General features: G+C 31.4%; 2 protein-coding genes across 3 annotated transcripts; one reads left to right on the top strand and one right to left on the bottom strand.

Annotated features, from left to right (window-relative positions):
• Positions 1-477: 477 nt before the first annotated feature.
• On the bottom strand, positions 478-5,318 carry LOC133834276 (uncharacterized protein At1g51745). 2 transcript variants are annotated; one of them, XM_062263836.1, is made up of 5 exons: positions 4,747-5,315; positions 3,710-4,302; positions 3,251-3,535; positions 1,960-2,225; positions 478-1,879 (listed from the first exon to the last, which is right to left on the bottom strand). In XM_062263836.1, exons 1-5 carry the CDS (start codon positions 4,926-4,928, stop codon positions 929-931), a joined length of 2,277 nt encoding a protein of 758 aa, XP_062119820.1. In that variant the 5' UTR covers positions 4,929-5,315; the 3' UTR covers positions 478-928. The 2 variants fall into 2 exon arrangements, with proteins under 2 accessions (XP_062119820.1, XP_062119819.1); XM_062263835.1 differs by having other exon boundaries at positions 3,251-4,302; positions 4,747-5,318.
• Positions 5,319-6,808: 1,490 nt separating this feature from the next.
• LOC133834275 (serine/threonine-protein kinase TIO-like) lies at positions 6,809-15,768 on the top strand. Its single transcript, XM_062263834.1, has 23 exons — positions 6,809-6,866; positions 7,379-7,541; positions 7,626-7,700; positions 7,794-7,886; positions 7,984-8,058; positions 8,203-8,295; positions 8,526-8,589; positions 8,730-8,814; positions 9,353-9,425; positions 9,504-9,572; positions 9,670-9,759; positions 9,885-9,960; positions 10,051-10,203; positions 10,467-10,605; positions 10,714-10,885; positions 11,001-11,099; positions 11,188-11,712; positions 11,911-13,068; positions 13,320-13,553; positions 14,410-14,553; positions 14,670-14,750; positions 14,858-15,046; positions 15,143-15,768. The coding sequence occupies exons 2-23, from the start codon at positions 7,452-7,454 to the stop codon at positions 15,395-15,397; spliced, it is 4,032 nt and encodes a 1,343-aa protein (XP_062119818.1). The 5' UTR covers positions 6,809-6,866; positions 7,379-7,451; the 3' UTR covers positions 15,398-15,768.
• The last annotated feature ends 11,523 nt before the right edge of the window (positions 15,769-27,291 follow it).

Here is a 27,291-nt window from a genome sequence, read left to right as displayed (position 1 = left end):
GCCTTTTTCTACAACTTGAGTTGACTTTAAAGAATGAGTTTATATTTTTTTGGACATGTATTTTATCTCATTATTTATTTGGATCTTATATTTTTTTTGATAAATTATTTTTTGAACTCTATATTTTGTAAAATAGTTAAAATAGAACCCTAATTCCGATTTTGGTTAATATTTTCTCAACTAAAATTACAAATAATTTACCAAACTAACAATTCAGAACAAAAATAAAATCATTCTACTTAAAAACTATGTTGTTTATATTCAATTTTTTCTTCATCAAAATTGAATTTAAAGTTCTATTTTAACTATTTTATAAAATATAGAATCCAAAAAATAATTTGTCAAAACATAAAATCCAAATAAATAATAGGACAAAATACAGAGTCCAAAAAATATAAACTCTTAAAAAATCATTAGAGTACATATTTTAGTCAAATTAGCAATACTTACAAAAACATTATAAAACATCTGAATCACTAAGATCTAACAGTAGTAATAATACAAATTCAAAACACATCATCTACAATGAATTTCACTGTTCCATGTTTTTCTGTATATGATTTTGTCTTAATCAGTTGAAAAAAAAGAAAAGAAAAAACAAACAAACAAACAAATCAAATCAAGATACTTTAATAAATACTTGGATCCAATTCTCTCTTTCTCACTAAAATTCTTAAAGCTCTTTCCTTTGACTGCTGATTTCACTGCCCTTCTGAACCTTCTAAAGAGTTTTTCTGTACACATATGATGACTTCTTCTTCTTCTTCCTAACTTCACTAACTGCTGCCTGCTCCATTCCATTATTCAAAACCAACTGCAGAAATTGCTTGCTCTTGTCTAAAAAAAAGAAAAAAATTAGCAATAAATGATTGTAGTACTAGCAGTATAATTTTATTGTTCTCCCCCATATAACAAATGTACAAGTAATCTATGGTGGATTTCTCTCCACATTACTATTTAACAATGCTGCTGCAGCATTCCCAGCTGCCTTTGACGATGGCGGCCTGTTTATCTTCTCGAGTAACCTACTAAATACTAACTTCACAGGTATGCATGCAACCGTTGTCAGCCCAGATGACGACGACGACTCTGGTTTCATCACCCCATCATCCTTTTGGCTACCACCGATGAAGTCGTGTATTTGCTTGTTGCTGAAGTTATGTTGAATGGCTATCGACGATAGCGTCCTTGTTTTCTGGCTAGATGATGAGCTTGTTTTCTTTGGCATCTTTTTGTGCTTTCTGTCGTACGGAGGAGCCGAGTTTTGAAGAGGAATTCTCCTCATGAGGCCCGGCTTATGACTGAAATTCACCTTCTTGTTGTATGGTGGTGGCTTATTTTCTCGATCTAAGAAGGGAAAATCGTATGCAGTTTCATCTCCGTCGAGAGTTGATGACAAGTGAGGACGTGGCACACGTACGTTGGCTGTCCTTCTAGCAGTTCTCCATGCTTGTGGAAGAGAAGTATTTCCGTCGTTTTCCATTGGCTCGTTGCCATAATCATCCATTGCTGAAATGAGATTACTAGATGAACCATCTTCTAATGATTCGATTTGAATAGGGTGCCCTATGATTGCCTTCCCATTTAGCTTGCTCATCAGAGAAACAATAGGAACGGGCTCTTTCTGATATCTTGCTTGGACTTTTACATCAACTTCTATCAAAATTGATCCTGATCTTCCACCAAACTGATGACGACCATCATAAAGCGGGTCAAAGCGTTCTTTTTTAATATCCCTATATCCCTTCGAAGAAGGCCGATCATCCCAACTCCAGTCATCCCAGTCAGTTATGTTATGACCACCGCTGTTTCGAACTCTGGAAGCAGCTCTTGATGAAGAGTATCCAATGTCCTGTCCAAACATTTCTGCCCTATAATCCTAAAAATAAGTCATTTCAGTATCGTCAGATCGATGTTTTACGAAAACAAGAAATCCCACTTGAGAATCCAAACTCTTACCTTATCTTCAGGATAAGCTCCATAAATATAACCTTTCTCATCAGGAGCATCCATTGACCTCTTTGTAAGATTGCGAATATTCCTTTTTCCTTTCAATTTCCATTTGGACACTGATTCGTTGGCAGATGTAGGATAACGGGTATAAAAGTGAGATGCATCACCAGAAAGCATCATATCCTCCGGTTCATCGCATCCCATGCGTCCATGTTCTTGTGCTTCATATCTTCCCAAAGAGTTCACATCTGGTTCCATAGGTACAGCAGCATCTAAACAAGTATCAGAAGGTTGATGAGAAAGAATATTAAACCAACCCAACCATTATAAAAGGTGAGCCAAAACTCCCAAATGACGTAGAGAGGAAAAAAAATACAGAACTAAGATATAATGGGGAACAAAACTGACAATAGTGAAACTTCCATATGTATTTCTCATTTATGGGAACACCGCAGAAACTATAAATCCCAACATAGCACCAAAAAGAAACAAAAAATATTTCCACATTGGTAATTTGGTAGAGACCATCAGATTGTTTTCTCAAAACAAATTGACCATGGATTTGCTCAAATCAAAAGTAAGAAAACATGCATGACTAACAAATATGACAAACTTGTCTATATCTTTGGACATATTTCCAACCAATTTCAATATGACCATTCCAGTTACATTTTACTGATGAAGTCATGTGCAAACCTCAAGGGCAAATCTCGCACCAGCCGAACACAGCATATCAATGAGCTTAATAATACTTATCAACATATACATTTCAATGGTCAAGATCAGATCCAAAATGAAATTTTAATTCAGCCATAAATGAAATAACCGATTTGGAATTAATTCATACTTAATAAGACAAATATTTTTTGTATAGAGTACCAAATTCAGAGATGTTTTGGCTCAGAATACAGAAATTTGAACAAGGGATAGTATTCTCCATGTGCACAATAGATCAGCCAAAGACTAATTTTGTACCTATTGTTTGAACATAAATTGTAGAATACAATCAATTAAGAAGGAAAATTTACTGAAAGAGTACTACAATTAAAGAACTAACAAGTAAGCTTGCAACTGTGTAAGAGGAGAATAGTTTTTGCTACAATTTGCATTATTCTCTGTTTGAAGGTTATATATTAACCATGTTCTTACAATTCGCAGGAATTATGTCAGATGAGCATGCAAGAAATGTTAACCATATCGTGTTCTGTATTGTCAACCTTTTGAAAACGCAAAACATCAAGCAATATAAATCGTTACTATCAAAAGACAAACAATTGGATGCAGAAAGAAAAGTAACCTGAGAAAACTGCCATTTCTTCATCCATATCTTGTTCTGTCTCAGAAGAATCAGACTCAGATTCAGAAGAACCTGTTTCTGAAGAATCTGATTCATCTTCCGTAGAACCAGAAACGTTTTCTTCAGTCAAAGAATTGGGATGTAAAGAAGCTCCAATCTGGGAATCTGACATCTCAACGTCACTTTGTGATATTGCTTTATTGTCCAAGGATTCACTAGATTCTGCTGGATAGTACACACATCTGCTCCTCTTTGCTCTGCAAGAAACTCCCAAATGCTCCCCTCCTGAAATAGAAGTAGAAACAGTAGCACTGTCAGGTTGCATGGAATCAGGGACTTCTAATTTTGCACTATTCAGCAAAACTTGGACAAGAGGTCGGCGCTTGTCACGTCGCTTGACCAAACATTCCTCACTCAACCCCTCATGTAACCTTTTCCTTGTGTCTAAAGAATTTTTACCATTCAAGTGACTTGCATCCATTTTAAGACCGCCACAAGGGGGAGCTTGAACACTATGGTCAACCATCGGTTTCCGAGAACCATTTAAAGCAACAGAAGGTGAAAGTTTAGTCTTTGAAGAGGCAATCCTGAGCCCAAAGTCCTGCAAGCCCCTCATCCGAGGTGTAACATCAGAATGATCTTCTTCCCCACTAAGGTGATTTCCCTCTTTGGATTTTTGAGAAGACAAAAGACCGCCCAGAGTCTCATTCTTATGGGACACATCTATTCTCTTAGAAAACTGATTTGATTTGGGAATTCCAAGTTTTACATTATCAATTCCCAAACTTTCTGAAGTCGTAACTAACCCCTTTTTGACCGCACCAGATGACTTATTGATCGTGCGATCAGAAGCTATACCTAACTTTCCTTGTTTCTTTGACTGCTGTTTTTCAAGTTCAAGTGCATGAAGAATAGCATCTTCACGGCGTGCATACTTCTCTCTTTTCTTTATAGGCATGCCCTGTGAGGACTCTGCCCTTTCAATACAATCATCAAACTCCCCACATCGAAATGACTTCACACGCTTGGATTTCTCTAAATTGTACCAGTCCCTGAGAAGTATACACAACATAGAATATCTTACAAAAAATCCCCACAAAAGAAAAACATACATTTGGGTCAAGAAGAGCTACAAATTTTAATCTGCCCACTAGATGTAATACAAATTTCATTGTACATGATGGTATAAACAAAAACCCACTAACGCTCATTATTTCTTTCTAATCTAGATTGTTTCTAAACTCATATATCAATCACTAATACCCACTAGTAGTTCTTCCACCAATTTAAGTTCTAATAATGGCAATGTTTTCAAACAAAAAAGATTAAGTCTCTACCACTAAACTCCTTGCTAGTACTCCTCTCTTCCAACTCATTTGTGTTCTAATATTTGATAAGGAAATACAAAACCAAATAAAGCATTCATTACAAAATCTTCAAAATTGTTCGGTATTCAAAATAGAAATAAGCTAAACAAAGAGAGGATAAAGACATACACACTGGCATCTTCCCTGCCAAGAAGTTTGACCGGAGTCCCCGAACGAGGCGAGGTGAGATGCGAAGCTGAAAGCTCCTCAGGCCCAACTATCTTCCCAGGCCACCAAGAACCGTTCCTCCTCCGCACCCAGACGATCGATCCTACGCTGAACTCGGCCGTACCTGAATCCGTACTCCCCATAACACACGCACACAGAACAGAACACAAAACCAAGCACACACTCTCTCCCTCTCTCTCTCTCTCTCTCTCAAGCAAAACAAAGACCACCAAATGAGCCGACGGCGACTCAACCTCCGGCGAAGAACAAGAAGGAACGGAGGATCCGAAAGGGGCCGAGTATGGAGGATCCGAGCATACGAATTCGGGTTAGGGCTAGGGTTTCCATTCAGAAACTATGGTTGATTTTCCATGGGTCTCTCTCTTCTCTTCCTTCTTTATTTTTTATTTTTTTAATTAAATTAATTTTATTTATTTTTTTGATGTACCTGATAAAACTGTTTTCTCTCTCCTTCTCTCTCTAGAAAAAAAAGTCTTTGTTTCTGTTTCTCTCTCTTGAAATAAAAAAATAAAAACCCAGAAAAAAAAAATTAAAAAAAAAGCTTCGGTTTTCATATCTTTGGGGGTTGTGTGAGTGTGAAATTAAAGGGGTTTGGTTTGAAGAGCGTGACGTGGAGTGACCACACTGGTGCTGAGCTGGCAGAACGAGGTTGAGTGAGTTTCAATCTACACAGCACAAACTCCACGTGCATGGGCCTTCTATAACGACCCAACCGACTCTACTTTTATAGAAATTTACCACTTTTATGATTTTTTTCTTAAAAACGCATTTTTTTATTGTTTTCGTAAAAAGCAGCACGAGGAAGAATAGCAGCACGAATACAATAAGCTTAATAGCCTTTAGCTTTTAGTTAGGAGTGTGCAGAAATCATCTAATCTAATTACAACCGAGCGCCAAATATTGGATGTCCAACTATGATTGTATCGGATCGGTTGTTGGATGATATATACAAAAATCCAATATACCGAATCGATCAAATTGTATATATATTTTTCAAATATATTTATTTATTTAAGATTATGCTTACAATTTATGTTGTATTGGTATGGTATTTTATTATTTTGAACAAATTAAGCTAAATAAATACTCAAAAATATTGGATGAATCCATTCCAATCAAATACATAAGCAATGTGATACTTCCAATTGATAAAATCAATAAAATCCAATAGATAATTGGATCAAATCGGTTGAGACAAGTTAATTGGATTATATCAGTTGTAAAAATACAACATCCAATTAATAATTAGATCGGATCAGATAGACTTAAAAATATTGGATATGATCCAATAAACACCCCTACTTTTGGTTTGTGGAAAACTTCTTTAAAACGACAGGAACCTTTGTCTAAACAAAATTGCTTTCCATCACATTTGAAAGTCATCCCGAGCTAATCTGCAGATTTTTGATTGATTAATATTGTTGACTCGCCTGAAGAAAAAAAATGACGAGGCTTAATTGAAAACAAGCATGTAGCTCGTCATGTTGCTCGTCCTTTAAACGGCATATCACATCACGTTCCAATTGAATTTTAAGTAGAATCAAAAGCATTTTATACTCATTTTGAGTACGAGTTCTGGTCATTAATCTTTAAGAAGAAAAAAATTAATTATCTCTAATCATATTAATTCTGGCACCCAATCTAATAATGTTACCTCCATCAAAATACTAAATGGTATTTTTGTTTTGTAAAATACCTATATTTTCTATAGTTTTATTTTTTAATTTTACAGTTATTAATATATATATATTTGGTATTTATTTATATATTTTCAATATATATTCGGTATATTATTAGAATCAGATAAAAATACGTATTTTTAAAATAAAATTGCTCTAAAACTGTAAAATGACAAAGGAAACTTAAAAATAAGTTTACTTTTTCCTTATTTCTAAGCCCAATAGTTTCGGCCCAGGCCCAATTAAGACTCCGGACTTTTTCTTTTTCTTTTTTGTTAATTGAAATTAAATAGGCGGGAAGGAGGTGAACTTTGTTCCATTTTCTGGTTCTTCTTACTCGCAGCTTCGCCTTCCTCCACACCGCTCTCTCTCTCTCTCTCGGTAAGTTTCTCTTTGAATTTTCTCTTTGTAACTTTCAAATACGTTGATTTTAGATTCAGATTCATTGTATCTTAGGCTGTTTAATGCATGAAATTATGGTGTTTGTTGATAGTTGTATTGTTCGTTTTTTTCTTTTTTCTTTTGAAATCATCTTATTTTCTTACTTGCCAAACACAACTCGCCCAGCCTTAACTCTAGGCCGTGATCGAAATTAGATTTTTGTTGTAACTTGATGAAGTAGGCTCGAGAGATTTATTTTCTGATGTATATTTTGTACTCGCTTGTGTTCACTATTTAATTGAATATTATTACAGATTTTGTTTTTCTTTCTAAATCTAGGCATGTCCAATTATTGAAGTTATCAATTATGGCACCCAGCTTTAAATGAGTAAATATTTAATGATTGAATGATTTAAGAATTGTTAATTTGCATTTACTTATTATTTTAAGCTTTGTGTAAATTAATTTCTGAATTGGCAATGCTTTTTTTTTTTCTTTTTTAATAATTGCAGGTGGATTTTATGTCATTGTAGTTTTAAAACTGGGTTTGAAATTGGTAAAGAAGTATTTTGGGGTAGTTAAAGGATGGGTGTGGAGAATTACCATGTAATTGAACTTGTAGGTGAAGGGTCATTTGGAAAGGTATACAAAGGAAGAAGAAAATATACTGGCCAGGTACCTGTTTTTTCAGTTTTGGTTTCCAAGTCTGGGATTTTTTATTTTTCTTTTTGATTTGAAAATTTTATATTGGGTTTTCAGACCGTTGCGATGAAATTTATTATGAAACATGGGAAAAGTGACAAGGATGTTCATAATCTAAGACAGGAAATAGAGGTAAGGACACACTTTAATTTGGTAATGTTGTCAAAGAGGAATTTTCTTGATGGTTTTTGAGTATTTGATATTTGCCTTTTTCTGGAATGTCAGATCCTACGAAAGCTGAAACATGAAAATATCATTGAAATGCTTGATTCCTTTGAAAGCCCTCAAGAGTTTTGTGTTGTCACCGAATTTGCACAAGTAATGATCTCGTATTCTGTTAGACCAGACACTTGTAGGCTGTAAACGTAGTTGATAAGTATCTGACTGATAACTTTTCTTATTACACACTTAACAGGGTGAATTATTCGAGATTCTTGAAGATGACAAGTGCCTTCCTGAAGAGCAAGTTCAAGCAATTGCAAAGCAGTTGGTATTTTTGTTGCTAGAAATGTTGATTCATCTTAATTTTAATCCAAGTTAAATTTTTTCATTAAAGGCATTGGGTTTATTCTTTTTCTTATACGTGTTCAAGTCAAGCTTTTTTGAGAGGAAACAAAATTGTTGAAATTTGCAGGTGAGAGCGTTGCATTACTTGCATTCTAACCGTATAATCCATCGTGACATGAAGCCTCAGAATATTCTAATCGGAAAAGGGTCTATTGTTAAGGTTCATGATTCAGAAATAATATGCATTACCGTTTTGATGGCATTATTTTTAGTGACTAAGTCATTATTTTTACCTTATTCCTATTCTCATATTGTTGATTTTCTATTTTGCTTTCAATGAGCTTTCTTTTAAGTTTAACTAGTTACTTCAGATTTTATGTAGCCTTCCTGTAATTAAGATTATGTGCTCATTTTCAGATGATAACTTGTTTTCTTTCTTATTGCCGACAGCTTTGTGATTTCGGGTTTGCACGAGCTATGTCTATGAATACTGTTGTTTTGCGATCCATAAAAGGTTATACTATTTTAAATTCTTATTTGTTTTGCATTTTATGATTTTATATTGTGAAGTGTCAGCAAAGTTTATGATTTAGCATACTCGTTGGCCATTTGTACTTCTACCTCTCTTTATCAATTTCTACTTTTCTTTTCCAGGCACTCCTCTGTATATGGCTCCAGAACTGGTACGAGAACAACCGTACAACCACACGGCAGATTTGTGGTCACTGGGTGTCATACTGTATGTATGATCTCCTTTTTGTTTTCTACATACATGTCTAGATATTTCTGTCATTTCTAGCTTGTTTTTAACAATTACAAGTTGAAAAGATTATAATAATGGTATTCTTGATAAACGTTTATTGAGAGTTTTCTTTTTTTGGGTGGTTATCCACTCAAGACTCAAATTACTGTTTGTTGCAATATGGCAATATCTTGATGGTTACTCTAGACCTTGTTGGGCATATCGGATGAAAAAAGAAAAAATAGCAGCCAAAGTTACACTCAAAATGATCACTCCCAACTTAGATAAAGTTGACAAACAAATTTCCATTATAACATATTTTGCATTACAACATATTGTGTGTTATACTTGGCACATTTCTTGTCTCCTTTGCACCATCAAAGACCGTGATATATATTAAAGTCTGTTAAAACCAATAAGATTTTACATGAGTAATAAGCTTAATTAGTAGTATTTCTGCTAGTTGTTTTGTTGTTTGCTCTACCTCTTATTAGTTTTTCGTCTTCTCTCAAACTATTTTTCATGGAAATGACAGGTATGAATTATATGTTGGCCAGCCTCCATTTTACACGAATTCTGTATATGCACTCATTCGGCACATTGTTAAGGTTCATTCCGTCAAACTTAATATGACTATTGGTAATAAGTTGCTAAAGAACCAGCTAATTTGACATGCATTGTGCCAGGATCCAGTTAAATATCCTGACAGCATAAGTGCGGAATTTAAAAGTTTCCTCAAGGGATTGCTCAATAAGGTTGTTTATGTTTGAAAGGGTTTCGATTTAACAATAGTTTTATTTAATTTTTCTTCTGCCAATTTTTTTCACTAAGTCTTTGTTAAAAAAATAACAGGTACCACAAAATCGATTGACATGGCCCACTCTTCTTGAACACCCTTTCATAAAGGATTCGTCAGATGAACCAGAGTCCAGGCCCCCCAAGGTAGTTATATTTCAAACACGATGGTATTAAGAGGACATTTGGTAAAGAATAATATTTCCTATTCTTTTATAGAAAGAGATGGGAAAAAGAACTGCAGTGTCAGCTTATGTCTAACCTTTTCCCAGGAAATATTTCCTCCAGAGGCTAAAGACTGCAAGGCAGCATGCACAAATGGAAGAAGCACAATTCATACATCAGCTGGTTTGGCTCCTCTAGTCTTGGTTGTAAGTCCTCTGTTTCTCCAGATGTTTAGTTCTTTTTAATAATTATGCTTTGAATCTTATGTCCTAGGTGAAAAGAACTCTCCAAATTCCTCAGAGAAAAGTAACGGGCTGATCTGTCAAAAAGAGGCTCAATTTAATGTTCCTGACTCTACCATCGACAATTCTTCACCACAAGAGGACTTCCCAGGATTTGCAAGTCCTAATGATGTTAAACCATCAGGTAGGTATTTTGCATGGAAAAGATAAAATAATATAAAAAATGTTAAAGAGAGCAGGCTATGGCTATTATTTATACTCCTTGACTTTTCATGGTACAATCTTTTCTCTGTTGTGGCATGGATTATGTAGTACTAACGGTTAATGGAGGATGATATGAATGACTAAAAGTCATAAATTCTTAAATCCTCAGTACCAGGCACCAGCCTCATTTGCTTATTTCATGTGACACTGGTTAATTGTAGTGAAGTTATGTATTATTTTCAGGTTGCCAGACATTGGACAGATTAGAGAATAACTCTCGCACAGTCAAAGGGGCACAAATGATTGGTCAAGATAATAAAGCATTACTACTTGTTTTACAACCACTGAAAGGATGGTCTAAGGGATCTCAAATTCCTTGCAAGTAAATTTATTTAAATGCCTTGTAACCATTAGTTATTTCATGGCACTGTATGCTTATCAGGATTTAGGACTGTTTGTGAAGACCCTGATTCTTTGACAATTCATACAGGGATCAAGACATTCTTTTGTCAAACCAGTCGCTAAGAATTCTCTCAAACTTAGTGGCAGCTGGTGCCCTCCGTTCAAATGGACTGCTTGATGAGATAATACATGAGCTTCTTCTTTTCATAGAACATGCTGTTTGCTTGAAATCATCTGAACTTATTGACTTAATAGCAAAGGTATGTTTGTTCATTTAGAAAATGTGGCTTATGATCCTGAAGGCACAGTTTTTCTTTGTTTCTCAATGGCAATAACAGTTGATGTTGGGCTTATGCAACTTTAATTTAATTACAGAGTTTCTCAATCATCAAAATTTTGGTAGACAGCAGAGGAAGGGGCATTACAGGTTCATGCTTCAGGCAGTGGGTTTCATTAACAGAAACTTTTGCAAAGGTTTTTTTTTTTTTTTTGTGTGTGTTTAGCTGCATTGAATAGTGATAGCTGGCAACTATATAAGCTTCTTCAAGTGTCAAATATGTAGGTTGTTGCTTACAAAGAAGATGCCTATGGAAAAGTTCTGTATGAATCCACTGCTTGCATTACTGTCATGTTAGCTTCAGTTGCTGAAGGCCTAAAAGCATTTTCTCCCGGCTCAGGTTCTGAGACTCCTAATGAGATACTCAAACAGATTCTTGGTCATGCTAAAACATGCAGTTTAGTGGATCTTTTGTGTCTCTGTTTAGCTATTTCGGGTTCAAGCCTAATCTCAGTTTCTTCAGATAAGCTTCGTGCTGCTTGTGAAGCATGTCGAGCTATTTGGTCACTGATTGAAGCATCAGAAATTCTTTACACGAAAGAGAATGCCTATCGGTTTCCCCTCAGTTGTCTACAAAGTTCTATGCTCCAACTTGACAATAGCAACCACGAAGGTTCATTGTTTGGTATAGAATCAGTTAAGATTGTTGATGCAGTGACAAAAGTATTCCTAGGATCAAAGGCAGTACAGGTTGCTCTTTATTATTGCCTTCAACAGCGTCTTGAGGCTTCATTATGTGCTGCCATTCAGGTCTCTGTCTCTCAGCTTAGTTATCTATTGTTTTGTTTTCTCATTAGCCACTTATTTGATCTTTTTCTTTATTCGTTATGAAACCCTTTAAATCTGAAGGCAGTTTAAAGAATTTTAGTTGCATATTCTAATTATTTCTGTTCATATCAAGCTTGCTATTGTCTACATTAAGAATGACAGTTTCTATTCATGTTTCAGCTCTTGTTGAGGTTTTGTCTACATAGTGCAGTTGTTCCAGGTGCTTTATGTGGCCTCCCCAGTTCCCTACCTATAACTACCGTTGTCAGTGGTGGAGGAGATGGCACCATTATTTCAGAGATATTCTCTATATTAGCTTTTTGTACTTCATCCTTTAAAAAAGACGCACAAACAAACGAAACAAGTAACACGAAGGGTAAATTTACCAAACCTGCTGTTCTAGTTCTACATTCTTGCCTCATTGTTGCAACAATTGCTCAGTGTTTCAAGGCAACCGGAAGAAACTCGGCCTTGTTCATGCTTACAACATCCCAAAAGAAGCAAGTTGCTCGACTTGCTGTCCTTGCACACTATTTCTCTTTTGATGACAAAACAAAAACTTCATTTCAACCTTATTGTGCTTCAGCTATGTTGGCTCTTGCATCCATTCTATCCCTTGAAACTGGGTCAACAGTTGAAACCTCTATCTCCGAAATAGGAGTGCCTTTGATTCCTCGAACTGCTGTACTTTGTGAATGGCTCCACATTTCACCAGGCAATGAAGATAAATCTGATACTCATACTACAAATGGTGCCCTCTCATACTGTCATGGCCTTAGGGATGGATGTGTTGGTTTGTTAGACTGCCGGCTTAGGTGGGGAGGACCTTTAGCTGTTCAAGAGCTGTGTGCAAGTGACATACCTCTGCTTCTCATTGATCTGTTAGCTAAATCCCCTTCCAAAGCATCTCCTCAAGGAGTTGAAAGCACAAAAGATCAAATTGGGCTATCTCCACTTGGAGTGGTATGGACTGTCTCATCAATATGTCACTGTCTTATAGGTGGAGCTGTGACTTTTCGACGAATTATGAAAATCAAACACATCAAGCTCATTTCTAACTTACTAAGCGATGTGCATCTCAAGCTTATAAAGCAGTCAGTCGGGCCTGGAGGAGGCAAAGAAGGCATAAGAATTATAATTAATGCCGTTATTGATCTATTAGCATTTCCTTTTGTTGCTATCCAGAATGCCCCAGGCTTGCCAGCAGCCACTGCCTCTGTGAATAGTGGATTGCTTCTTAATATGGGTTCACCAGGTGGGAGGGTATGCATGGAAGACAAGGACATGGTAAAAGTAATAGAGGAAGACTTGGGAAAGTATATTAAAATCCTTTTGGAGGTTTGATCTTCTCTCCTTATTGCTTTTGTTTAACAACTTTGCAATAATCTACAACTTCTTCCCTGCATTTGTTTTGATAAGATATTCTTCGGTGTTTTGGATTAAAAAAATATGTATAATTGCTAATATGCTAGCATTTGTCTTACTTTGTTTCAGATTTCTTGATTTAGTTTGAACTTTGAACTATAACACCATATCCTAGAAAAAAGAAAACTTCCTGCTTCTCACCTAATTTCTTCTTTACTTTTCAGGTTGGAGTGCCTAGCATAATTCTTCGGTGTTTGGAGTATATGGAATTGAAGGATATGGGAAGGCCCGTTGCCTTTGTTGCTAAAATGATACGCCAGCCACCTCTGGCAGGTCAACTGGTGAGAAAAGGTTTACTGGATCCAAATAGGTGGAGAAGATTGCTCGATTGTTCATGCCCAAGAGAAGTCACATTAGATGCTCTTATGATCATTTCAGATTTAGCTCGCATGCACAAGGTTAGATATCTTTTGGTTTCAAAAGAAATCTTTAATTTCTAAAGATGTTTTAAAAAAAAAATTCCACAAGGCCATTGCCTCAAACTTGAAAACTGTTGTGAATGATACCTCAGTCAAGAACAGAATTAAAACAAGACAAAGCAATGATTAGATGACAAGTTAAAACACCAATTAATGAATTGAAATTAAACAAGTGGAATCAAAAACTTATAAAACATAACACAAAGATTACGAGGTTCGAACAGTATGATGAAACACATCACCTGCCTACTCCTCGGCTATAACAGCCCCAATGGCTTAGAATCTTTATTGAGCTAATCAGAAGAGAGTTACAAGAATTTGGACAAGAGTACTCAGACTCATACACAGAGAAGCTTTGCTTCTAGTTATAGTTGATCTCACTTGTGGCAATGGTGATCAGACACACACCAAGCCAGTACAACCCTCCTTCTCTCTCTTTCTTTTGCTTACAATTCACTCAGAAGATTCTCTCTCTAAAAACTGGTACCCGATTACACAATGAGCTAGATATATATATATATAGCTTTACATAAAGGGCACAAGATACTAACTGTCATAACAGACAGTTTGTTTATTCTGTTAGCTTTAAGTATGAACCTCATTTGGTGACCAATCAGAACAAAAACTATGTTCTCCCAAATTTGTTCTAAGCACCTTCTTTGAATCAGCAAAGTTAAATTTAGAACAATACAAACAACTTTATCTCATCACTCAAATGAAATATTAAATATGCTTCATGCTTGCTTCTGTTTGTTTTTCCTAAAGGAATTACTATAGGTTCTATTGGAAGGGCCACCAACCTTCAATACTAAGTTTGGATTTTGTAATGTTTCAGGGATTTTATGAATACATCGACAGAGCTTCTGTGTTGGAGTACTTGAAGGAATTTCTTACTCATGAAGATCCCAATGTACGTTCAAAAGTGTGTAGTGCTCTGGGCAACATGTGCCGAAACAGCTCCTACTTTTATGATTCATTTGTAAGTATAATCACTTCAACTGCTTTGCCTTTTGTTCTGTGACTGTTACCATTCTGTGGAACAAGCTGGTAGATTATTCATTGTGAATCTTCTTTTAACTGAAAGTAATGTTCCAGGTAAGGCATCAAATCATCAGCCTTCTTATTGATAGATGCTCCGATCCCGACAAACGCACACGAAAATTTGCTTCCTTTGCTGTAAGTTCTGCTTTAAAGACCCTTTTCTCTGAAAATCCTTTCAATCTATACCGAATGACTTCGAGAAAACACACCTACTTATATGCTTCTCTCATCTCTTTCCGCAGATAGGAAATGCCGCTTACCATAATGACACATTATATGAAGAGCTCAGGAGATCCATACCTTTTCTTGCCAATCTTCTGCTTTCAATAGAAGAGGACAAAACTAAGGCCAATGCTGCTGGCGCATTATGTAACCTTGTTCGCCATTCCAATAAGCTTTGTGAAGACATTATATCTAAAGGAGCAATGCAGGTTTTGTGATCATGTTAATATTAAATTATGACAGTAACTTTTTTTCGTTTCACAATGCATAATGAGTCGCATTGGTTGTGTTGTGTGATGCTGCAGGCTGTAATGAAGTTGGTAGCCGAGTATTCGGCATCAGCAGTAGCGCTGAGGCCAGTCCCTGGTCCTGGTGCTGTAAATGAGTCTCCTCAAAAGGTAGCTCTTATTGCATTATCAAAGATGTGTGCACACTCACCCTGCAGGCAGTTCCTCCGATCATCGGAGTTGTTACCGGTCATTGGAAAGCTCCGACAATCCCCGGAACAAGAAATTGCCAAATATGCCTCGGACATCACAGCCAAATTTTCAAATGGTTAAGTAAATTTCATCATTTGATTCATCTGTTTACAGTCCTTTTAGAGTTATGAGATTCTTATTCTTTTCACGCTTCAGCAACTGCCCTGGTTGCTGGAAATCAGGCCTTAAAGGGTAGTAGTCCTTTTCAAATTAGTGCACAAGCTCATCATGAGATTCTCAACCCTTTTTCCTAAAAATCTAGTCTTTTCTAGTGTACTTTTTCTTTGGATGCCCGAAGCCTAAGTAATTGACTATCACGAGTCACATTCGCAACACTGATTTGTTTGGTCAGCTCTTAAATGGGGTAGTAAAATCCCATGTGCAATATTCAGTGTCATTTCGAGGGTCTAAGGACAACTTCAACTACAAAATTCATTTCGGTGTTTGTTCAACACTAAAATTGTGAGATTTTAGTCTTTTTTTTTTTCTATTTCAACCACAACACTAAAATTTACACAACAATATTTAAGGATATTATTTTATTAAATCATTACCATTATTGTATATATATTTAAATAATATTAATCTTAAAAGTACGAAAGTAAAAAAGTAAAAAATAATTTTGTCATTGCTAGAGTGCTCCCACTATATTTGGTGGGACACTATAGTTCAACACTAAAATGGTGAGAAACATTAAGTTTGATTGGATTTGTTTGGTATGAAAATAACACCAATAATAATGATTTATAGTCCGATTTGACTTGGCCTAAATACATTGAAATTACTTGATTTAATATGTTCGGTTGAAAAGATTGCAATCCCAACCTAATTTTTATTGCATTGAATCATGTGTCCAAAAAAAAATGTAATCATTATTTTTTTGACACGTGGCTCAATAAGGGAAAACTATTTTACCTGAGATGAATTCGTCTAAAGCCGTTGTATAAGGCAATCCATGACAATATGCATTATTATTATTATTTATTTATTTTTTTGTACATATTCTAAAATAATTAGTTTAGGGAGAAGAAAAAGAATTCCTACATTTGTAAATGATTTATAAGTGTTGGATTAACTTGCCCGGTATGGAAATAGGAACCCATAAACCCGTTATCACTCATGACTTGACAAATGAAAATTTTACTTTAAACTTTGAATTGAATTTCACTCTAGGCCAAGTACTGCTTATACATGAATAACACTTTTTCTGAGTTTTCAAAGTTATTGTAAAAAATACCAATTCTGTGCACCAAATACCATCATATCTTTTTTTTTTTTAACCTCTTTAGTAATCCCCAACTGTGATTGCTTATACTTTTACTATTAGGAGTAAGAGAAAGTAATGTTTGAAAACCCAACTCATGCCACATTGTTTGGTAAAAATTATTTCAGCTATAGTACTATTATATAGTGAACACAGTGGGCCACACTAGAAGAACCAAACCAGTTGGACAGAGCGTTTTGGGCTTTTGGAGAAGGACATGAAATGAAAGAGACTCTTTTTGTGTCCGTACACACACAAAATAGTGATGATTGAAGTGTGTGAGAATTGGCTTTCAATTTTGATGATTGTTGTTATTTCTCATCTTAAAAGGGTACAACAACACATGAGTTGGTACTTCGTAATTAGTTAGTGATACTTCATAATACTTATTAAATTTAAATAAGTGGAATCTGATATTTGATTGCACTAATAACAATATGTTATTTCCTTGTAGTGTTTGCCACCAGTGGTACCCCTTAGGGTAGCTCTAACCGAACTGAAAAACAGCAAATATAGTGCTAAAAATGCACAAAATCAAATCTAACATAATTCTATTTATCTCACTATTATGTTGTCAAGCTACAATACCCCACATGTAGCAACAGCAAAAACAAAAAGTAGTATTATTTTGCTTTTTATATCAGTATTTAATAATAAATATATATATTATTTTATATATACTTTTGGTGAAATTTTTGGTGTTGTGGTTGGAATAGAAAAAAAATATGGTGCTAAGATTACTTAATTTTGGTGTTGGTGTTATGGTGTTATGGGTTAGAGATGGCCTCAGGCACCTCATCAGTTGGCACCTCATAATTAGTTAACGATAATCCATAATACTTATTAAATTCAAATAAGTGGTACTCGATATTAAATTGATGTCTCACTTTTGTAACTTTTGTTAGACAACAGTTGTACCTCTTATCCGTTCTCAATTTTGATACCCTATATTATCAACACAATATTCCCCAATAGCCATAGCCCTAGCCCTAGCCATAGCCACAGCCCTAGTTCGGTACCATACCATACAATACATTATTGCATTGTCCTATTTCGATGAAAATAATAGTGAATCCTTTGTCCAATAAGAAACTGCCACGTATACAACCCACCAAAGCTTCCTAACTCTGCAAAGTGTTAAGTGTAGAGCAGTCTCGTGCTGTGCATAGATTGGTCCAAACTTTCACCCCTCCCAGACGTGTCCACTTCTCATAAATCTGTTTTTTTTATTAATTTTTTTAAAAATTTTAAATTAAAATCAAATATTATATATATTTAAAAAAAAAAAAAAAGACATGGGCTTTCCAAAATAACATTTTTGCTTGGTTTGGACTTCAAGGCCATCATCTCCTTTTACTTTTATTTTATTTTATTTTATCTTTAAATGTCAATCTATTCCTTCTCCTTTTTTTCTTTTCTCTTCCCCCAAAAAAAAGTAGCTAATAGCTTTTTTATTTTTTTATTATTAACTTTAATTTTCTTTTAAATTTTTTTTTGGAAATATTCCAATTCTTTTCCCACCCTAGTCCACTACTTTAATAATAAATTCCAATCTTTTCAACTTAATTAATAATTATTGACTCTTAATTCAATATTTTAATCAATAATTTGCAATTTAATATGTTAATTGTCAATATTGCACGCAAATATAATTGCATAAATATTATTAATATACTCAATATTTATTTATAAATTATATACATACTGATATGACAGCCTAATTATTTATTATTCACATAGTTGTACTTTATTAAAAAAAAATTGTAGTACTAAGCACTCCACTAAAATAAATAGAAAGTCTACTTGATAATTTAATATTTTGAGATATTTGTTGTACTTAAGTTAACTTTTTTTGGAGCGAAAGTTTTTTTTGTTTATGTTTTGATACAGTTTAATATAACTGTGTATTTGTCGTTAAGTCCGCCTACAAATTATAAAATTTACTTATAATTTGAGTATTTTTACCGCAAACATATCTTAAATTTTGTATTTTTGCCACAAATATTTATTTAATTGAGTACTTTCGCCTACACATCACAATCGAATTTAACGGTGAGAATTGATGGTTGTAACAAACTGCATTAAAACATAGACGGAATGCACTTTTGTCACTAAAAAATAACTTAAGTACTTTTGCCACCGAATATCTCTAATATTTATCGGTATGCATTCTATTAATTTTATTTTTTTAAAAAATTAAAAAATTATGAGCATTATTGGTTGTGTTACCAATTTACCAGAGAAAGACAATAAATAAAGTTTAAAATGATTCTAATTATATGTGGTCCCATAAGAAACCCAATAATAATAATATCAGATATTTGGAAATAAAAAAAATTAAAAAATAGATAAGTAAATGTATGTGTGTGTCAGGAAACGTAGAATAACTTATCAGAAGTGAAATGATAAGTTATCGTACTTATCAAAGTGTAAAGAGACAGCTATAGCGCACTACCCTAAGACAATGACCTGTTGATTTGGATAGATAATCTTTTTTTTTATTTTTAATTTTAATTTTATTTTAATTTTTTTTTAATTTTAAATATTTATTTCTAAATTAAGAAAAGTACTCTTCCACTCTGGCCTTTGGTGGGTCCCACTCATTTAATTTATTTTTATTAATAAATTGCAGAGAAATATCTGTACGAGGTAGGGTGACGTGGTCACTTGGGAATCGAACTTTTCTTGATAAGACATTTTTACCCTTTGGGGAAAATTGAAATTAAAAATAAAAATAAAAATAAAATTATCTTTTAATGAAATTTGTATATTTTGATTGATAGATAGATGATGATGATGACACCGAAAGCAACATGTCAACAATTTTATTGAGAGAAAATATTTAAATAATCATCTCTTTTTCCGACACAATTTTGAAATATTTTTTTTAAATAATTGAAAAATATTGAAAGAATAATTAAAATAGTTTTTTTTTTATCTGAATAATAAAAAATGTAAGTGAGTGAGATCATGTGTTTTGAATATTTGTGCAAATAATTTGAAGATATTTTACGATTGAGTTTATATTTTTGATAATTATATAGTAGGGCCTTCAAAAAGAGCCTTACCATAGGTATGGCTCTTTTGTGTTCTCAATCCGTGAATAGTTTTCGACACGATTTTTTTTTATGACCATGTGTATTGTAGTTATTTAGAGCATCCTGCAAATTTTCAGAAAATTCCGAATAATTTACAGTGCCGAAAACAGATTATTGCACGCGTGACTAATTTTTTTATACGCATGGGAAATAGCATGTTTGAACTTAGTTTTCGGCACTGTAAATTATTCAGAATTTTCTGAAAATTTGCAGGATGCTCTAAATAACTACAATATACACGGTCATAAAAAAAAATTGCGCCGAAAACTGTTTAAAGATTGAAAAACACAAAAGAGCCCTACGGTATGGCTCTTTTTGAAGGCCCTACCAAAAAAATTTCCAATATTTATTTTGTCGAATGTTTTGTTTTATTGTTTATTTGAACTCTGTATTTTAATTAAAAAAAATTGAATTATTTATTTAGTAAAATCGTTCAAAAATATTTTTAAATCTAATTTTGATTGTGGAAAAAGTTAAATATAGCAATATAGTTGTTAAGCATTAATGATTTTTTTTTTGTTTTAAAGTGTTAGTTTAGTGAATTATTTGTAATTTTAGTTATGAAATTTTTGACAAAAATCGAGTTTAGGGTTCTATTTGAATCATTTTACAAAACACATGGTCCAAAAAATCATTTGTCAAAGAGTAATAATATGTGCACCCAAAATATGTACCCAAACATTACACACAGTGACGTGTCACTGCTTTTTAAAACAGTAGGTCTCAGTTTTAATAAATGTGATTGGCTAGGTTAAACTGTCACATCCTGTTTGTAATATTTAGGTGTATATTTTGGATACACATATCATTAATCTTTGTCAAAACATAAAATCTAAACAGAAAATTGTACAAAATACAGGATCCAAAAAAAATATAAGCTCCTTATTATTTTAAGTTAGAGTTTGTTAGATGTGATGTTAAAGATCTGTCAAATTTATTTATTATTTTTTTAATGATATTGCCCTAAATTTGTGTAGTACAATACATGAAAAAAATATATCTTCTCATGCAATACTAGAATCTTCACTAAATATAGTACACAATATAATATACTATAAAGTTTGGCACAATAATAATAAGAAAATTTTATTAAATTGATAAAGACAAATTTCTAGTTTTTCCATTTATTTATTCATTTTAATACATTTATTGAATTTTATAATTTTTACTCTAAAACATCTGCAATATATTTACTAAAAATTAAATATAATATTTCATTTGTCTTTTATTCTTTTTTTTTACTAATAAAAAATATATTTTTTTATTCTGAATTTTGATATTGACACTTACACATGAACATTAAGAACAAAACTACATTATGCTAAACTCAATAAGTCAAAGTTTGCAATAGTTGTAATGAAATGATAAGATATTAGATATTGGAACTTGACCAAAGCATTTAATTATTATTTTATTAGCCAACTAGACTAGCCTAGAACAAGTATATATATAATTGAGATAGGACAATAATTGTGATTTATTATTTTATTTTTAAAATTTAAAAAGAAAAGTAGTAATAATAATAATTAATATTAAAGAAAGAGGTGTGGATGTCCCTTTCATATTTCCCACCTACCTATGAAATTGTTTCCCAACTCTATAATTTACACTAAATTTCAAACTTCATTTCATTACATATTTTTGGCATACACATTTTAAGCAAACACATATGGTGGGATTCATCATAAATGGACATATAATACTAATGCAATTTGGTGTAATTGTAACATTATTATTAGCCTCTCTCTTATGATATTTGAAATAATTCCATTCCATACATGTATATAACTAACTATTAAATGACATGCCATTAAATAAGTCATTAAAACTTATGGTACACGCATGATTAAAACTATTATAAAATTAAATCAATATGTTTGAAAATAGAGACATAAAGTGTTGTTATAATGTTAGACATGGCAATCTAACTCATGATTATGGGTACTTATGATTATGAGTATTGCTGAGGAGCATTAATAGTGCATCGAATCTTATATATTTTAATTTGAAATATGATGTGTGAGACCTGATATTAAATTACATCAATAAACATAAAATGTCTTGTAGCAATGCTATATGATTATTCAATCTAAATAGAATGAGAAAAAATTGTTCTACTGCAAAAAAAATGACCAAAGCGATAAATAATGACCTTACATATATGCAGGTATGGTGCGTGTATGGTATCAGCATAATTAATTCCATACCTGTCCTGATATATATAATATTTACTTTATTTATTTAATTTTTATATAATACATAATTTTATTGCACTTGTATTTTATTATTAAATATATAATATATTGCTATAAATATTACTAGATTTTTATATATTTTTTCATGTGTTTAATGTGTTTTACTTAAATAATTTTTTTTAATATTGCTAGATTTTTTAGTTTGATATATATTGTTGACTCTTGATTTAGTCAACGACACGAAGTCATGAGAAAATATAAGGATTATAGAGTTGAATGCAATAATGTGAATGACACAAGGAAGTTATACTGGTTCAGCCCAAAAAATTGGTAATAACCTACATCCACTTAGTGATTTTATTGATGTAAAACCTTAAAAACCTACGATCAGCGAATAATAGTTCACTGAGTTTCACAAGTCTCGAAGATAGCTACAATTTCTGTGTATAAACTCACTATTTCTCTATGATTACAAAATATTGTGTGTGTCCTAAATGAATCCTATGAGTCATATTTATAGATTAAAGGATGTACATATGGGTCGTCATTAACTTGCGTTACAAACATAACAAAATAATTATATTTACATTTAAAATAGTTAAATATATCAAAAATATATAACTTATAACCGTTTCCGAGAGTTTGCCTCAGTTCAGCAAGCAGTTCTGGTCGTATGCATCTGCACCCCTTCTTTTTTCTGCTGCTCAGCATATTTCTTGCACCTATCAAGCATCTTTAATTTCTTCTTAATACTTTGGTCGTCGGTCGACCAGGCCTTCACTAATAACCAGTCACATATTGTTCACGTGTCTCTTAAACATGTCACCTCATCATGCAAATATTTTAGAAAACATATATATATATGGGAATTCTCCTATAAGGGCTTCACTTTAAGCCCTACCGGTAGGGCTCTCAGTGTTTACAACCCGTGAACAGTTTTCGACGCGATTTGTTTTATGACCGTGTATATTGTAGCTATTTAGAACATCCTGCAAATTTTCAGAAAATTCCGAATAGTTTACAATACCGAAAACTAGATTCAAACATGTTGTTGCACACGTGACTAATTTTTTTTATGCGCGTGGAAAACAACATGTTCGAACATAATTTTCGGTATTGTAAATTATTCGGAATTTTCTGAAAATTTGCAGGATGCTCTAAATAGCTACAATATACACGGTCATAAAAAAAAGTCGTGCCGAAAACTGTTCATAAGTCAAAAAACACTGAAAGTCCTACCGGTAGGGCTCAAAGTGAAGCTCCTACAAAAAAATTGTCCTATATATATATACTAGGTGCAAGCAATGTGTAGTGTACATGTGCTTAATTTTATTTTAAAAGATTTATTATATATAATTATAAAGTTTGTCATATAAGTTTTAAATAAATAAATAAATAATATTATATATATAAAAAAGAATGAGATAAACATATTAAAATAAAAATTAACCTAAACATTGATTATGTGTTTTCTTTAAAAAAAAATATATGATAACATTTTAGATTGTTTAATGTATAAAATATTGATAATATTATTAAAATCACATATTTATAATGGGAGAGGATGCTTGTTTATTATTGATAGAAAATAAATATTATTTTAATTTGTTATATATTGTATATTATTACAATAATAATATTTTATAATATTTAAATTTATATTAATATTAATATAATTATAAAATATCTAGTTTTGTATTAAGTATTATAATAATTTTGATATTTTATAATATTTGAATTTATATTAATATTAATATTAATTAATTAATATCTATTTTAATAACTTTTAAATATATATTCGGTTAAAGTTAACAAAAAAAAATCGTTAAAACCAATAATTATAGCTCTCTATCTTTTTATATAAAAGAGATATTCTAAGATATTAGTTTACTTTTTGGTATGTAAATTATATAAAAGTATAACTGAATTGATGATATTTTTTCTTCTCTATTATCTACTAGTTGGTACCTTGTAAATATGGTTATATAATTAGCCTACGGATATAAGAATGGTAATTGAAAACCGCTCACAATTCGCATAATTGTCATTTTGGAGGTAATTAAATTTGAAGGTCTCACTAATTATAGTAAATCATCTATAGTAAATAAATATGGTTACAACTACAAATTTTTATTTTAATTCAAGAAAAAACTATTTCACCAAAGTGTCGTATAAATTTGTATCTCATTTTTCAATATATATGGTGTTGCACCAATATTAAAACTAAGGAATCTTAGCACTAAATTTTTTTCTATTCCAACCGTAACACAAAAAATTACACCAAAAAGTATATTATTTATTATATTATTATTTTATCTTATATATTTATTATTAAATACTAATATAAAAAGTAAACTAGTCAATAAATTTTTTTGTAGTTGATATAGTACTCCACCATATTTGGTGTGGTGCTGTAGCTTGACAGCATATTTGTGTTAGATTTAATTTTGTATTTTTTTAGCACTATATTTATTGTTTTGCGGTCCAATTAGAGCTGCTCTTACCTTATATTTGATTGAAAGAAAAGAAATATAGAAGAATAAAAGATAGAAGTGATAGAAAAGATGTTTCTTTTGGATTGTTTGGTCTACAAGGATGTAGGAAAATAAAAATAATAGTAAAATTATAATTTGATTTAAACATTAATTTAAATGTATATTAAAAAAAAAAACTCCACTTTTCTTCCCAATATGGTGAGAAAAATTTGAGTGGGATCCAATCATTTTTCTCTTCACTTTTCTTTCCAACCATACAAATAATTTTTTTTTCTTCTCTCTACTAAATCTGCTTGGTCATGGCCAAAATTTATAAGATATGAAATGTATCATTTTCATATATAAATATTGAAAATTACAGTTGCAAAATTTATTATAAATTAATATATATATATATGTCAACTTCAACTACAATCATCATCAATATCATAAATAAACATTATGGTATACCACATATATATATATATACTATTTGTTATTCCAAGCTATCATAGTCTTATCTTTTTATTTGTTTATTTATTTATTGTTACAACATTATTATGTTGATTTGAAATATAACAAACTAAAAATTTAAACAAAGACCAATCAATCCAAACATCAGTATCTTTATAACTAGTGTGACACAAATAGTTTGTGTATAGTTTAGTCCAATATATTTTTTCTTGAAAGAATATTCAACAATTATAACAAATATTAAATCTATTTAAAAAAAAAAACATTTGTCTTGCATTTACTTTTGTAAGGAATTAATATGTATTCTTGAGAATAATAATATCATGAAATTGTGAATAGTAATAAATTTGTGGTTTTCTAAGTTTATAAATATATATTTGATCAAATAGACAAATTTTTATAGAAATTCTTATGCCATGATAAATATTTAAAGCAACTTAATTTCATAGCTGGAATTTTAAAAAAATTAATTAAATTATATATGATTTTTTTACAATGTATTCCATCTTTAATTAAAAATAATAAGTTTATGTATATAAGTAATGTACATAAAAATTGATCCATATGTTTTATGGATCATTTCAAAATAATTAAATTATATATGATCCTTTAAAAAAAAAATGACCCATATGCTATATGGAAATTAGTTTTGCTCAAACTAATCCTCCATAATATATTTTAAAAAATGGTTCATATCACTAGAGGTGCCAATTTTTTTTAAAACTATCACATAGATCCCCAAACTTATAAAATATACTATATCACATAAGTCCTTTCAGTTTTAAAATGACTTACACAATGCGCAATAGAAAGCAATTTATGGCTCAGCGGAAAATGTTTTATGACCCAGTTATTTTTTTTTGTAATTAACTGGGTCACAAATCACTTTCCGTTGTGCATTCTGTAAACTATTTTCTAATCGATTTGATCTATATAATATACATTTAGTAAGTTTAGGAGACCTAAGTAATACAAAATAAATTTTGGAGACTTATGTAATAGTTTTTAAAAAAATCAGGGACCTCTAGTGATATAAACCCTATAAAAAAATAGTATGACAAATTTCAATTTATCATATATTTTTTATTGAATAACTTAATTTGTTGCTATTTACAAATCAAATATATACAATTTTAAAAATATATAATCAACCAATCTAAGATTAATTGCATCAAACATGGGATAAGAATTTATTTAATCCATGCCTTAAAATATAGTGAAAATTGTTAACACTAAAAAAGTCTAAAAGTAGCAACAACAACAAAAAGTAGATAAGAAGAAAAATAAGGTACAATTATTTTATAATTTTTAATTAGAATGTGGAAAAGGTGTAGAAAGGTATTAAAATGTATTAATTATTAAATTTTGAAAAAAAAATACATTATTATTTAGGGGTGTCTATGATACAACACCCCAAAATAATCGGTACAACACACCCCAATTTTTTTTAAGGTATTTATTATATTTTTGTAATGATGGTGTTTATTGTAGTTATAATGACCCTTTTGTAAATTTTCAAGAAATTTAGAATTGTTTATAATGTCGAAAATAGAGTTCAAAACACTTATTAATACGCGTATAAAAAAAAAGTATATGTGCAACAAGCTGTTTGAACTCAGTTTTTTATATTGTAAGTTATTCCAAATATTTTGAAAATTTGCAGAAAGATAACTATAATTATAATAAACACCATTACAAAAAAATTGGGATAAAAATACCTCCAAGTGATATTTATGGGAGCATGTTGTACCGATATAGCATAAATAGCTCATGTATTATAGTCGTACCCTATTATTTATTTTAATTAAAATTGTGAAAAAAAAGTGTTGTAGTGTGTCTTTAATGTTCAAAGAGAAGTATAAAATAATAGCCCTACAAACAAACTAACCTAATAATCTAAACTTAAGAAGGCTTATATTCCTATAATTTTAATACTAGGTGGGCCACTTGTGAAAAATTTAGTTTTTTTAACTAATATCTAAATTTTAATTAGTTAAAATTTTGAATAAATTAATTAAAATATCATTTTATTGTAATGAAAAAGGGTTGCATTTTTTTATACATATAAAATTGAAGAAAACTTATATAATTAAAAAATACGTTATTTTCTAAAAAAATCATATATAAGATCGAGAAAATAATTAAATTAAATAAATACCTATCAATATTAAAAATAAAATTAAAAAATTTCAAAAATATTTATAATTTAGATCTAGAATATAAAATATTACATTTTAGCACAATACAATATTGAAGGACAAATGAATAAAATACTTAAATTGATTAAAATCAAATCATACTAATAACTTCAAGAAAATAGTTTTAACTTTTAAATTTGAAACTTTAAATAAATAAAAAATATTTAATACAATTTAAAAAAAACTATAAAACTCTTTAAATAAATACCAAAAGTAAAGAGATATATAACTAAAATATATTCTCTACTATAGTATAATATAATTTGATCAAA

Source organism: Humulus lupulus, chromosome 5, assembly GCF_963169125.1.
Source record: "Humulus lupulus chromosome 5, drHumLupu1.1, whole genome shotgun sequence".
Classification (NCBI taxonomy): domain Eukaryota; kingdom Viridiplantae; phylum Streptophyta; class Magnoliopsida; order Rosales; family Cannabaceae; genus Humulus; species Humulus lupulus.
The sequence above is the reverse complement of the archived record's forward strand: the minus strand, read 5'-3'. Positions and strand labels throughout refer to the sequence as shown.

What these genes read in the sequence shown, in the direction of transcription:
- LOC133834276 (XM_062263835.1), bottom strand. Translation starts at nt 4,928, where the DNA reads ATGGGGAGTACGGATTCAGGTACGGCCGAGTTCAGCGTAGGATCGATC. An exon ending in GGCAGGGAAGATGCCAGTGT is followed by an intron (nt 4,303 to 4,746) that starts GTATGTCTTTAT and finishes TATACTTCTCAG; the next exon opens with GGACTGGTACAATTTAGAGA. An exon ending in GAGCTTATCCTGAAGATAAG is followed by an intron (nt 1,880 to 1,959) that starts GTAAGAGTTTGG and finishes ACTTATTTTTAG; the next exon opens with GATTATAGGGCAGAAATGTT.
- LOC133834275 (XM_062263834.1), top strand. Translation starts at nt 7,452, where the DNA reads ATGGGTGTGGAGAATTACCATGTAATTGAACTTGTAGGTGAAGGGTCA. An exon ending in GGATCTCAAATTCCTTGCAA is followed by an intron (nt 10,606 to 10,713) that starts GTAAATTTATTT and finishes CAATTCATACAG; the next exon opens with GGATCAAGACATTCTTTTGT. An exon ending in GAAAATTTGCTTCCTTTGCT is followed by an intron (nt 14,751 to 14,857) that starts GTAAGTTCTGCT and finishes CTCTTTCCGCAG; the next exon opens with ATAGGAAATGCCGCTTACCA.